The sequence below is a fragment of the Indicator indicator genome, chromosome 29 (genome assembly GCF_027791375.1).
Source record: "Indicator indicator isolate 239-I01 chromosome 29, UM_Iind_1.1, whole genome shotgun sequence".
Taxonomy (NCBI): domain Eukaryota; kingdom Metazoa; phylum Chordata; class Aves; order Piciformes; family Indicatoridae; genus Indicator; species Indicator indicator.
In genome coordinates, this window is record NC_072038.1 from 425,091 (window position 1) to 438,551 (window position 13,461).

At 55.7% G+C, this 13,461-nt stretch overlaps 1 protein-coding gene across 1 annotated transcript in view; it reads right to left on the reverse strand.

The window, feature by feature from the left end:
* PIK3R6 (phosphoinositide-3-kinase regulatory subunit 6) overlaps nucleotides 1–13,044 on the reverse strand; it is a 37,188-nt gene extending 24,144 nt beyond the window's left edge. The window contains exons 1-5 of the mRNA XM_054393931.1: nucleotides 13,032–13,044; nucleotides 7,605–7,688; nucleotides 6,928–7,019; nucleotides 2,231–2,299; nucleotides 971–1,103 (exon numbers count right to left, since the gene is read on the reverse strand). Of these exons, the coding sequence (XP_054249906.1) occupies nucleotides 971–1,103; nucleotides 2,231–2,299; nucleotides 6,928–7,019; nucleotides 7,605–7,688; nucleotides 13,032–13,044 (391 nt within the window). The remainder of the gene's footprint in view (nucleotides 1–970; nucleotides 1,104–2,230; nucleotides 2,300–6,927; nucleotides 7,020–7,604; nucleotides 7,689–13,031) is intronic.
* Nucleotides 13,045–13,461: the final 417 nt, after the last annotated feature.

Sequence of the window (13,461 nt, forward strand, 5' to 3'; positions counted from 1 at the left end):
CTGAGTGCCCCGGGCTGATGGCACAGGGCTGCTTGCCAGGAGCAGCTGCCTGCTGCCCACAGCCTGAGCTGCTGCCTTTGCTGCCCCTTGCCAGGCTGGGCCCTTGGCATCCTGGGCTGCTGGCCTAGGGCACTGCCTGTGACAAGCTTCACCAAGACTGCTGGGACTGTGTCCTCAAGCTGGGGGAAAACATGGCCAGGACAGATGGCATCGAGCTGCAGGGGCTGGGGTTGGAATCTCTCCACACAAGGAGACTCCACAACCTCTCTGGGCAGCCTGCTCCAGGCCTCCAGCACCCTCACAATAAAGAAGTTTTTCCTTCTGTTCAGATGGAACATCCTGGGTTCCAATTTGTGTCCTCTGCCCCTTGTGCTGTCCCTGGGCACCACTGAGCAGAGTCTGGCCCCAGCCTCTTGCCCCCCACAGCTCCTTCAGCTCTTGCTGAGCATTGCTCAGCTCCCCTCTGGGGCTGCTCTTCTGCAGGCTCTCAGCCCCAGGGCTCTCAGCCTTTGCTCCTCACAGAGCTGCTCCAAGCCCCTCAGCAGCTTTGCAGCTTCCAGTGGCCTGTCTTCAGTAGTTCCCTGTCTCTCCTGAGCTAGGGAGCCCAGAATTCCCAAGCACTTGGCCAGCTCCCTGCATCAAACTCTGCCACTGCTCACTACATAAGGCAAAGGCCAGCCCAGTCCCTCAAGCCCCCACTACTATCACAGAATCCTAGAATCAGTCAGGGTTGGAAGGGACCTCAAGGCTCAGCCAGTTCCAACCCCCCTGCCATGGGCAGGGACACCTCACAATACAGCAGGCTGGCCAGAGCCTCATCCAGCCTGGCTGCAAACACCTCCAGGGATGGAGCCTCAACCACCTCCCTGGACAACCCATTCCAGGCTCTCACCACTCTCATGGGGAAGAACTAATGCCTGGAGGAGCCAAGCCATGCACCATGCCATGCACAGGCATGGAACCTTCATACCTGGTGCTGCTCTTTCCATCTTCAGCCTGGCAGCATAATCCAAACCAATTGTGCAGAAGGGCTTGGGCAGGGTAAGCAGCTTCTTACAGAAGTCATACACCCTGCCACAGAGCTCATCTGAGACACAGGGAGCCTGCAGGGAGAGAGGGGCACATCAGGAGATGCTGCAGGCAGTGATCACTGATGGTGCTACCCCCACAACAGAGAGAGCAGAGAACCACCCCAAACCCAACAGGGGTTCAGATGCCAGATCACAGAATCATAACATCCCAGCATGGTTTGGGTGGCAAGGGACCTCAAAAGCTCATCCAGTCCAAACCCCCTGCAGCCACCAGGGACATCTGGAACCAGAGCAGGCTGCTCACAGCCCCAAACAACCTGACCTGCAATGCTTCCAGCCATGGGGCAGCTCCCACCTCTCTGGGCACCTGGGACAGGCTCTCACCATCCTCAGGGTCAAACATTTCTCCTTCTCTCCACTCTCAATCTCCCTCTTTCAGTTTCAAACCATCCCCCCTTGTCCTGTCACATCAGGCCCTGCTCAAAAGTCTGTCCCCAGCTTTCTGCTCAGCCCTTGAAGCACTGCAAGGCCACCTGAAGGTCTCCCTGGAGCCTTCTCCTCTCCAGGCTGCCCAAGCCCAACTCTCTCAGCCTGGCTCCCAGCAGAGGGCTTCCAGCCCTGCCAGCATTGCTGTGGCCTCCTCTGGCCCTGTTCCAACAGGTCCCTGTCTGTGCTGTGCTGAGGGCTCCAGAGCTGCCCCAGCACTGCAGGGGGGGTGTGAGCAGAGCACAGCAGAGGGGCAGAATCCCCTCCCTGCCCCTGCTGCCCACACTGCTGGGGATCAGCCCAGGCCAGGCTGGGGCTGTGCTGGCAGTGCTTGGTGCCAGCTCATCTCCAGCTCTGCACTCCCAAGTCCTTCTCCTCAGGGCTGCTCTCCAGCCTTTCATCCCCCAGCCTTCAGGGGATCCTTCAGGGGCCTGCCCTCACCCAGGTGCAGAATCAGAACCTGAAGCAGACTCAGGCTCACTGTGGACACACATTTGGCCAGGTTGTAATCTCCTGCACCTAAACTCCACCAGCTGAAGTGGTCAGCTAGAAGGACCTCCCCTCACTCCCAGTCATGCCACAGATGATAGAGTTGCATCCAGCCATGGCTGTCCCATGGCTTTGCTGGGCTGCTGCTGGGACATTGCAGCACAGAGCTGGGTGCTGAGGGACTCTCACTGGATCCTGCCCCAGCAAAGCCCACTGGAGGTTACCTGTATCAAGGTGTACATCAGTGTGTGCAGCAAGGGGATGATGTAATGCCTGAAGTCACCTCGCTCTGCCTGTGGAAAGAAAAGGCTCCATCAGTGCAGGCAGAGCCTGGCAGGGTGCTGGGATGGGCAGCAGCACTGGGAGCAGCAGAGACCAGAGCTGGAGAAGCCACTGGAGCTGCCAGGATGTGCTGGGTTCTGTCTGCCCAGCAGCTCAGACACAGACACTGAGCACAGGCTTCATCCTGGCTTAGGGGTGATGCTCCTCAGGTCAAGGTAGGGTTTGGGATCCCTCCACAGGTCTTCAGGGTGGGCAGGATGTCCCTGGGACAAGCAGGTCCTGTGTGGTGAGCATCCCATGCAGGAAGGGTGTGGGGGATGGACCATGCTGCCATGGACACTGATGGATGTCCAGGAGCTGCTCCATGAGCACAGAGCCATGGAATCAGTCAGGGTTGGAAGGGACCACAAGGATCAGCCAGTTCCAACCCCCCTGCCATGGGCAGGGACACCTCACACTACAGCAGGCTGGCCAGAGCCTCATCCAGCCTGGCTGCAAACACCTCCAGGGATGGGACCTCAACCACCTCCCTGGACAACCCATTCCAGGCTCTCACCACTCTCATGGGGAAGAACTTCTTCCTCATGTCCAGTCTGAATCTCCCCACTTCTAGTTTTGTTCCATTCCCCCCAGTCCTGTCACTCCCTGACACCCTCAAAAGTCCCTCCCCAGCTTTCTTGGAGCCCCCTTCAGATCCTGGAAGGCCACAAGAAGGTCCCCTGGGAGCCTTCTCCTCTCCAGACTGACCAGCCCCAACTCTCTCAGTCTCTCCTCATGCATGGTCTGCACCCCCAGAGCCCTGCAGCACAGAGACAGGAGCCATGGCAGGTCCAGGAGCTCAGGGCTCTCCTTCCTGTTGCAAAACCTCATGTGGAAATCCAAAAGCTCAGGAAAGGGCCTGTCTTGGTGGGTGTAGGACAGGACCAGGGTGAGCAGGCAAGAGAGATGCTCTTGTGGCCACATCCTGGCCCATGAGGAGCTGGATGGATGCTCAAGCTGACACAGCTCCAGCTCTTCCCTGCAGTCTCTTCCCTGCAGTCTGGTCTGGCTCTAACAACAACTCCAGTGACAGAGACTGAGACAAATTTGGCCTTTTTAGCCTGGAGAAGAGAAGGCTGAGGGAAGAAGACCTCATCAATGCTGATCAGAATGTAGGAGGATGGGACCAGGCTTTGTTCAGTGGTGCTCAGAGACAGGGCAAGGGGCAATGGCACAAACTTGAACAGTTCCACCCAAACATGAGGAGAAACTTCTGCAATTGAAGGGTGGTAGAGGCCAGGGAGGTGGTGAAGCCTCCATTTTTGGAGGCATGAATGTTTCCATCTCTGAAGACATGCCAAAGCCATCTTCCTGTGTGACCTTTTCAAGGTGAAGCTGCCTTGGCTGGGGGTTTGGACTCAATGATCTCCAGAGGTCCCTTCCAACTCCTACCATTCTGTTATTCTGTGACAGGAATGGATAAAAACCTGGGAAAGGTATTTCCACCCCAAAGATTCTCCCTGCACCTTTCTCCAGGGCTGTTGTGCTGACGGAGCTGAGGTAGATGGAAGTGGTGGCAGCAACATTCAAGAAACAAGCAAGAAAATGAATACTGCTGGTTTGTTGACACCAACTGAGCTTTGCCCAGGGCCCTAGAGGAGCTCAAGCATGAAACTGGTGAATTATCATCAGAGGTTGATACTGACTGCTCAGAGCTGCTGCAGCACCAGAGGAATGAGAAGTGACACTGATTTACCAGAAGAGCTTCAGGGATGAGTCACAGAATCAGAGAATTGTTTGGGCTGGCAAAGCCCTCTGAGATCATCCAGTCCCACCAGCAACCCAACCCCACCATGGACACTAAACCAAGTCCCCAAGTGCCATGACCACACATTTCTTGAACACCCCCAGGGATGGGGACTCCACCACCTCCCTGGGCAGCCTCTGCCAATCCCTGACCACTCTTGCAGCAAAGACATTTTTCATCTCCAACCTAACCCTTCCCTGGCACAATTTCAGGCCATTTCCTCTCCTTCTATCACCTGAAAGGAGGGAATCTAACATGGGAATGAAGGCAGAAGGAAGGGAACTGTCACCTGAGACAAGGGAGAAGAGCCCAACCCCCACCTCACTGCACCTCCTCCCAGGGAGCTGTAGAGAGCAAGGAGGTCTCTCCTCAGCCTCCTCTGCTGCAGTGCTTCAAGGGCTGAGCAGAAAGCTGGGGACAGACTTTGGAGCAGGGCCTGTTGTGACAGGACAAGGGGGGATGGTTTGAATCTCAAAGAGGGAGATTCAGATTGGAGAGAAGCAATAAATACTTGACCCTGAGGGCAGTGAGACCCTGGCCCAAACTGCCCTGAGAGGTGGGAGCTGCCCCATGGCTGCAACCATTCCAGGGCAGGCAGTGTGGTGGTGATGACACTGATCCCAAAAACAATCCCATGTGGATGAAACAACTCAGAGCAGGCAGTGTGTGTCTGGAGCTCCCTTAGGACCTGCTTAAATTGCTCCTTGCTTGAAGCCATTCCATGCAGGTGGGACCTGCTCAGCAGCTGCTGCTCCTTGGCAGCTCCCTGGGCAGTCTCTTCCAATTCCTGACCACTCTTGCAGCAAAGACATTTTCCCTCATCTCCAACCTGACCCTCCCCTGGCACAATTCCAGGCTATTTCCTCTCCTTCTCTCACCAGAGAGTAGGGAATCTAAGATGAGAATGAAGGCAGAAGGAAGGGAACTGCAGACCAAGAGGCTTGACAGCCCTGCTGGGCAAGGGGTGATGAGAGCAGCAAAGTGATCACAATGAGGAGGGACTGACATGGCTTTGGCAGACCCCAAGGCCTCTGGAGGACTCCCTGCACCCATAGCCAGGGGTGCTGGGGGTGTTCCTGGCTGCCTGGATTTGCAAAAGCCACTTGGAAAGGTCCTTCCTCAAGGCACCCATGGAAGGCAAACCCCCACAGCCTGAGTGAGACAGGCTGGGGGCAGCCTCAGAGCTGCCCAGAGGCAGGAAATAGAGGTTAGGAAAAACTGCTCCATGTCCTCAGCCCTGTGATGTGTGCACACAGAGTGGTGATGGGGGAAGGGGACAACCTCTGCAGAGGGTGCTTGTCCACCCAGGGCTGAGCAGCAATTGGCTGGTGGCAGGGAGCTGGGCAGCACTGAGTGAGGTGGCTTCATCCTTCCAGGTCAAAAGGAGAAATAGCAAAGATGCAGAGAAAAATGCTTCTGCCAAGTAACAAGTGACAGGAGGAGAGAAAATGGCCTGGAATTGCACCAGGGGAGGCTAAGGCCAGGCTGGATGAGGCTCTGGCCAGCCTGATCTAACGTGAGGTGTCCCTGCCCATGGCAGGGGGGTTGGAACTGGATGATCCTTGTGGTCCCTTCCAACCCTGACTGATTCCATGATTCTATGATTAGAAGAAACTTCTTCCCTGGAAGGGTTCTCAAAGCCTGGCACAGGCTGCCCAGGGGGGTGGTTGAATGCCCGTCCCTGGAGTGATTTACAAGAGGCAGAGATGTGGTGCTGAGGGCCATGGTTTGGCAGCAGCCTTGGCAGAGTTAGAGAACTGTTTGGGCTGGATGATCTGAAAGGGCTTTGCCAAGCCAAACAATTCTGATCTGTGGTTTGTGGGGCTTGGGCTCTTCTTACAACAAGAGAAACAACCTCAAGTTCTCCTAGGGGAGTTTAGGTTGGACATGAGGAACAATTTCTTCTCCAAAAGGTTTGTCAAGCCCAGAAAGTGGCTGCAGTGGTGGAGTTCCCATCCCTGGAAGGGTTTCAAAGCTGTGTAGATGTGGTGCTGAGGGCCATGGTTTGGTGGTGCCCTGGCAGTGCTGGGTTGGACTGGATGTAGATCTCTTCCAACCATGACTCTAAAAGGGTACAGGGAGGTTTCTGCACCAAGCATGACTAGCAGGTGGGGGAGGAGGAGGTGAAGGAGGAGGTGAAGGTGGACCATGGGCTGTTCATCCCTGCACTGGAATCAGAGGGCACTGGGTAAGATGAGGCAGGCTCAGGAGGAAAGGGGGAAAAATAAAGGTGCTATGACAGATGACATCTCACCCAACCACAAACCAGAGCACCCCAGGGAGCTGAGGGTGCTGAGGGTTTGCAAGAGATGAGAAAATGACAAGAGAAATCCATGAGACAGAAAATCCCCCAAGAAGTTTCCATCAGTTCCTCTCAGGACAGGATACTGCTGTAGGTGTTTCTAACTTGGGGTGGAAATGAGTGACATGAACCAGAGGCCACCCACCTGCTGGGGTGGAAATGAGTGACAAGGAGGAGAAATTTCCACTGCCTGTGGCCAGAGCTGGCTGAGGTGAGGTGAGGGAGGTACAGGGGTGGTCGGAAGTGTTTGGCACCATGCTCTCTGCAGGCTGCAGAGGTTGGGTTCCTTTGCCTGCTGGGGCAGTTCCCTGCTCTGCCCATGTCCCTTTCAGGGCAAGCCTTGCTGTCATCAGCTGGGGTCAAGCTCTGTCCCACACTTTTTCACTCTGTGCTATGAGTCACAGTCCCCAACCAAGCTCAAGGTTCCCAGAAACATCTCTTTGAGCTGAGCTGAGTCCCCAGCCCTCTACTCCTCCAGGTCCTGCAGCAGGGTGCATGCTGCAGAGAGGCCAAGCTTGGTGCTCAGAGGGCATCACTGAGGTAACACTCACCCTCTCCAGCTCCTTCACCAGGATCCTGACCAGCACAGAGCTGTCGCTGGGATTCTGGTCAATCTTTTTGTGCAGGGTCCAGCGCAGCATCCCTGAGGAGTGAAAGCCAAGGAAGAGGTCAGGCTGCCAGGGAAGAGGTCAGGCTGCCAAGGAAGAGTTCAGGCTGCCAGGGAAGAGTTGAGGCTGCCAGGGAAGAGTTGAGGCTGCCAGGGAAGAGGTCAGGTTATCAGGGAAGAGGTCAGATTGCCAAGCAGAGCAGTGATGGATCAGGGACAGGGTGCCAGGGGGGGATCAGGAGAGCTGGGCACTGCTGCTGCAGAAGTCCCCCCTGGGATGCTGCACTGCCACCCCTGTCAGAGCCAAACCCTCAACTTCTCTGCCCTTGTCTCCAGTCACTGACCCCCTGCAAGGGACAAGCCATGCTGCAGCCCTGTTCTGGATCAGCTGCAGAGGGTGCAAGGTGGGCGCCAGAAGCTTGCCAAAGATTTAGCATCTCCCAGAGCAGGTTAGGAGAGCAGAGCAGTGCCAGTGGGGTGAGGCCATCCCGTGTGCCCCCATCCTGTCACCAACTGAGAGAGGGGAGAAGTGGGGGGTTTGGAGCCAAGCAATGCCCCAGCAGGGCAGCACAGGGCACTGTGGGTGCCAGCCCCGGGGAGCATGGCAGGGATCCAGCTTACCTCGGTCACACTGGCAGGCAGGATGGTGCCCGTCCAGCTCGCGCAGCAGGGTGCGGACACGGCGCAGGATGTCTGACTCCACCTCTGTGGGGACAAAGAGGGCCTGAGCAGCAGGACAGCACCCCTGGGAGATGGGCACCCAGGGACAACCCCAGGGCAGAGGGCACCACTTTGGGTGAGCACAGGGACTGCACCATCACCACGTCATAGGATCATAGAACTGTCAGGGTTGGAAGGGACCTCAAGGCTCAGCCAGTCCCAACCCCCCTGCCATGGGCAGGGACACCTCACACTACAGCAGGTTGCTCACAGCCACATCCAGCCTGGCTGCAAAAACCTCCAGGGATGAGGCTTCCACCACCTCCCTGGGCAACCTCTGCCAGTCTCTCACCACCCTCATGGGGAAGAATTTCTTCCTAACATCCAATCTGAATCTCCCCATTTCTAGTTTTGCTCCATTCCCCCCAGTCCTATCACTCCCTGACACCTTCAAAAGTCCCTCCCCAGCTTTCTTGGAGCCCCCTTCAGATCCTGGAAGGCCACAAGAAGGTCTCCTGGGAGCCTTTTCTTCTCCAGACTGCACAACCCCAACTCTCTCAGTCTGTCTCCAGAGCAGAGCAGCTCCAGCCCTCTGCTCATCCTCGTGGCCCTTCTCTGGACACCTTCCAGCACCTCCAGATCCTTCCTGGAACAGAGGCTCCAGAACTGGACACAGAGCTCCAGGTGTGGTCTCAGCAGAGTGGAGCAGAGGGGGAGAATCCCCTCCCTGGCCCTGCTGGCCACACTTCTCCTGCTGCAGCCCAGCCTCTGCTTGGCTCCCTGGGCTGCAAGTGCTCACTGCTGGCTCCTGCTGAGCTTCTCTTCCCCCAGCACCCTCAGGATGGTTGTCTCTGTAGCTTTCAAGCCTGAAGGACCCTCAGTGAGAACTGGGCAGAGATCTCCCTGGGGCTTCTGGAGTTGGAGTGAATGCCACCATGGATCCTTGTGAAGAGAGACTGAGAGCCCTGGGGCTGTTTAGTCTGGAGAAGAGAAGGCTGAGAGGGGATCTGATCAATGTCTATCAATAGCTGAGGGGTGAGTGTCAAGATGAAGGTGCCAGGCTTTTTCTGATGGTGCCCAGTGATAGGACAAGGAGCAATGCGCACAAGCTGGAACCCAGGAGGTTCCACCTCAGCAGGAGGAGAAAACTCTTTGGTGTGAGGGTGCTGGAGCCCTGCAAAAGGCTCCCCAGAGAGGTTGTGGAGTCTCCTTGTCTGGAGATTTTCAAGTCCTATCTGGATGTGTTCCTGTGTCATCTGCTCTAGGTGATCCTGCCCTGGCAAGGGGGTTGCACTGGATGATCTCCAGAGGTCCCTTCCAACCCCTCCCATTCTGTGATTCTATGAGTGGTGGTCCCTGGAGCCATACTGGAGAGCAAAGTGCTCCTGCAGGAACGTGCTGGAGAAGCTCTGCAGAGGATTGCTCCTGCACGGGCTTGGCAGAGCCTCTCTCTTCCTTTGTTCAATAAAGAAATCAGCCATTCAATAAAGGAATTAATGAAATGAAACCACAGCCTGGCACCATGAAAGAGCAGAAACCCCTCTGCATTTTGGCACTGCCTCAAACCCATCACAAGGATCACTGCTGCAACAAGGTCAGCAGCTCACCCCTCATGGGAAACCCAGGCAGAGCCATCAAGCTGGCACCTCACCTCCTGCCTTCCACCCCAAACCCCTCACAGCCTCTCCTTGATGTGCAGCCACTCACTCCTGAACCCTGAGCACCTTCTGCTCCCCCAGGCAAGGATCCAAGGTCAGTGCTTCTGCCTGGTAACCACCACAGAATCACAGAATGTGAGGGGCTGGAAGGGACCTCCAAAGCTCATCCAGAGCAGGATCACCTGGAGCAGGTCACACAGGAACACAGCCAGGAGGGTTTTGGATATCTCCAGAGAGGGAGACTCCACAACCCCCCTGGGCAGCCTGTTCAGAGCTCTGACACCCTCATAGTAAAAAAAAATTTCCTCCTGTTTCCATGGAACTTCCTGTGCCTCATCTTCCACCACTGCCCCTTGTGCTGGCATTGGGCATCACCCAGCAGAGCCTGGCTCCAGCCTCTGGGCACTCCCCCTGCACATCTTTTATCACCTCTCAGGCTCCTCCTCTCCAAGCTACAGAGCCCTCAGCTCCCTCAGGCTCTCCTCATCAGGAAGATGTTCCACTCCCTGCAGCATCTTTGTGGCTCTGTGCTGGACTCTCTCAAGCAGTTCCCTGAGGTCCTTCCTGAACTGAGGGCCCCAGAACTGGACACAATATTCCAGATGTGGCCTCACCAGGGCAAAGTAGAACAGGGGGCAGGAGAGCACAGGGCTGCACAGCTTTCCCCCCCCCCCCCCCCAAAAGACCTGCTGCTCTCAGCTCATCATGAGCTGGTGCAAACCACAACACCCCAGAACCCCTAGGCTAGGTGAAACACATCAGACACAGACTGAGCAACACAAAGAGATCTGAAGCCATGCAAGAAGGCATTGGGCAGCACCACGTGCACCTTGCACATGTCAAAACCAAACTGCAGCCTGCTCCTGGCCAAAAATAAGTCAGACAACCTCAAGCCCAGTTTGTGGTGTGACTCCTAAGTGGGGTGAGGGCTTGTCATCACCAGTGAGCTTAGATGACATCTGGCTGGCTATGAGCACCAGCACATCACAGATGGAAAATGAAAGTCAGCCCTGAAAGCAGCTGGGGTGTTGGCCAGGAGAGCTGCAAGGTGCTTTTACTCCACCCCAGCCTGTCTGTGTCCTTCCTTATGCTGGGCTGCTCTTCCCTGTCAGCAAAATGATTCTTGCTCCTGTGTGATACAAACCCAAGCACTGTCCAAACAGGTTGTTTAAGGTGATGTCCTCCTCCTGCAGGAAGCTGTAGGCTTGGAGCAGACAGAACATGGCCTGATCCAAGGGAGGATCTCAGGTGTTTGTGATAACCATATCACACAGAATCACAGAATCAATAAGGTTGGAAAAGACCTCAAGGATCATCAAAGTCCAACCTGTCACCCTAGAACTCACGACTACTAAACCATGGCACCAAGTGCCACATCCAATCCCCTCTTGAACACCTCCAGGGGTGGTGACTCCACCACCTCCCTGGGCAGCACATTCCAAAGAATTACATTTCATAGAATCACAGAATGGGTTGGGTTGGAAGGGACCTTCAAGCTCATCCAGTTCCAACTCCCCTGCCATGGGCAGGGACACCTCCCTCCAGCCCAGGTTGCTCAAATCCTCATCCAGTTTGCTCTTAAACACTTCCAGGGGTTCTTTCCTGGGGCAGGTTCCTGCCTCTGTTCACTGGTGGCATCCAGACCAGCAGCAGCAGCTGCTGAGCAGGTCCCACCTGCATGGAATGGCTTCAAGCAAGGAGCAATTTAAGCAGGTCCTAAGGGAGCTCCAGACACACACTGCCTGCTCTGAGTTGTTTCATCCACATGGGATTGTTTTTGGGATCAGTGTCATCACCACCACACTGCCTGCCCTGGAATGGTTCCAGCCATGGGGCAGCTCCCACCTCTCAGGGCAGTTTGGGCCAGGGTCTCACTGCCCTCAGGGTCAAGTATTTATTGCTTCTCTCCAATCTGAATCTCCCTCTTTGAGATTCAAACCATCCCCCCTTGTCCTGTCACAACAGGCCCTGCTCCAAAGTCTGTCCCCAGCTTTCTGCTCAGCCCTTGAAGCACTGCAGCAGAGGAGGCTGAGGAGAGACCTCCTTGCTCTCTACAGCTCCCTGGGAGGAGGTGCAGTGAGGTGGGGGTTGGGCTCTTCTCCCTTGTCTCAGGTGACAGTTCCCTTCCTTCTGCCTTCATTCCCATGTTAGATTCCCTCCTCTCAGGTGATAGAAGGAGAGGAAATGGCCTGAAATTGTGCCAGGGAAGGGTTAGGTTGGAGATGAAAAATGTCTTTGCTGCAAGAGTGGTCAGGGATTGGCAGAGGCTGCCCAGGGAGGTGGTGGAGTCCCCATCTCTGGGGGTGTTCCAGAAACCTGTGGCCATGGCACTTGGGGTCATGGTTTAGTGTCCATGGTGGTGCTGGGTTGCTGGTGGGACTGGATGATCTCAGAGAGCATTTCCAACCCCAACAGCTCCCTGATTCTGTGATTCCAGGGGAAGCTTTTCCTGAGCACTGGTGTAAACACTGCCCTCCACTTCCAAACCAAAGCAACCACCATGGTGATGCACTGGGTTTCTTCATGGGGAGCAGAACATCAAAGCAATCCTTCCTCCACAAACAAGAGGCACTTTGATCTAAAAACAGTCTCAACCCACCAGTGACAAACAGAAGTGGCTGAGAAATGAAACAAAACTTTTCAGCATTCATATCCTGACCTCAGGCTGCTGGGAGACCAACAGCACCTTGTGAAACAATGAGAACTACACCACAGATGGGGAGGGGAGGAGGGGGAAATGGGCACAAAAATACAGTAAAATGTAAAACTGCTTTAAAATGCAAATCTGAAAGGGGTGCCAGACCTGGGCCTTCTGAAGAGCCCTTTCCTTGGCTGCCCTTCAGCTGTTTCATGCCTCACTTCCCATCAATCCAGCAGAATCCTCCAATGCCTTGCAATGAGCAAGAATGCTCCTTCCATCCACTTATTTCATATGTCCAGGTTGGGAAGCAGCTCCACAGAGAAGGACCTGGGAGTGCTGGACAGCAAGTTCCCCACGAGTCAGCAAGGTGCCCTTGTGGCCAAGAAGGTCAATGGTGTGCTGGGGAACAGGAAGAAGAGTGTGGCCAGCAGGGCAAGGGAGGTTCTCCTTCTCCTCTACTCTGCCCTAGTGAGGCCACATCTGGAGTCCTGGGTCCAGTTCTGGACTCCCCAGCTCAGGAGGGACAGAGAACTGCTGGAGAGAGTGCAGGAGAGCCTACAAAGCTGCTGAGGGGCCTGGAGCAGCTCTGTGAGGAGCAAAGGCTGAGAGCCCTGGGGCTGAGAGCCTGCAGAAGAGCAGCCCCAGAGGGGAGCTGAGCAATGCTCAGCAAGAGCTGAAGGAGCTGTGGGGGGCAAGAGGCTGGGGCCAGACTCTGCTCAGTGGTGCCCAGGGACAGCACAAGGGGCAGTGGGCACAGACTGGAACCCAGGAGGTTCCACCTGAAGAGGAGGAGAAAGTTCTTTGTTGTGAGGGTGCTGGAGGCCTGGAGCAGGCTGCCCAGAGAGGTTGTGGAGTCTCCTTGTGTGGAGAGCTTCCAAGCCCAGCTGGACATTGTGCTCCTGGGCAAGCTGCTGTGGGTGCCCTGCTTTAGGAGGAGGGTTGGACTGGCTGATCTCTAGAGTTTCCTTCCAACTCTCACCATGCTGGGATTCTGGGATTCTGTAACTGAGGCACAAGGAGGTGGATGAGATGGGTTCCTTTGGTAAGGTTTCCCCTGACTCAGCACCCCAGGGGCTCAGCATCACCCACCTGTGCTCTCCATGACCAAGCTGAGCTGCAGCAGGGTGGCTGCAGAGTGTGTCTGTTGATGGGGTGAGTGCACAGCTCCTCCTCACACAACATGGGCATAGCCTTGGGTTCTGTGTCTCACCTGCAAAGAGAGAAGGCACTCTTGTATTGGGCTGGTGGTGGAGATGAGGATCAGCCTGAACCTTGGGAGGGAGGACAAAGCCACCAGGGCACCATGGGCATGGGACCCCAGCAGGGAGGATGCCCTCCAGGGAGGCAGAGCCCTACAAGTGAGCACAGCATGGCTCAGGGGCTGTGTTTTGCTTCACCTTGAAGCTCAACTCATCTGAACACTTGGCCCTCAAAGCCTCCTGCAGCAAGGAGGCCTCTAGGGCCAAGCTTCAGCACCAGAGCAAGGCAGGATTGGGTACCTCATCATCTATGGGTGAAA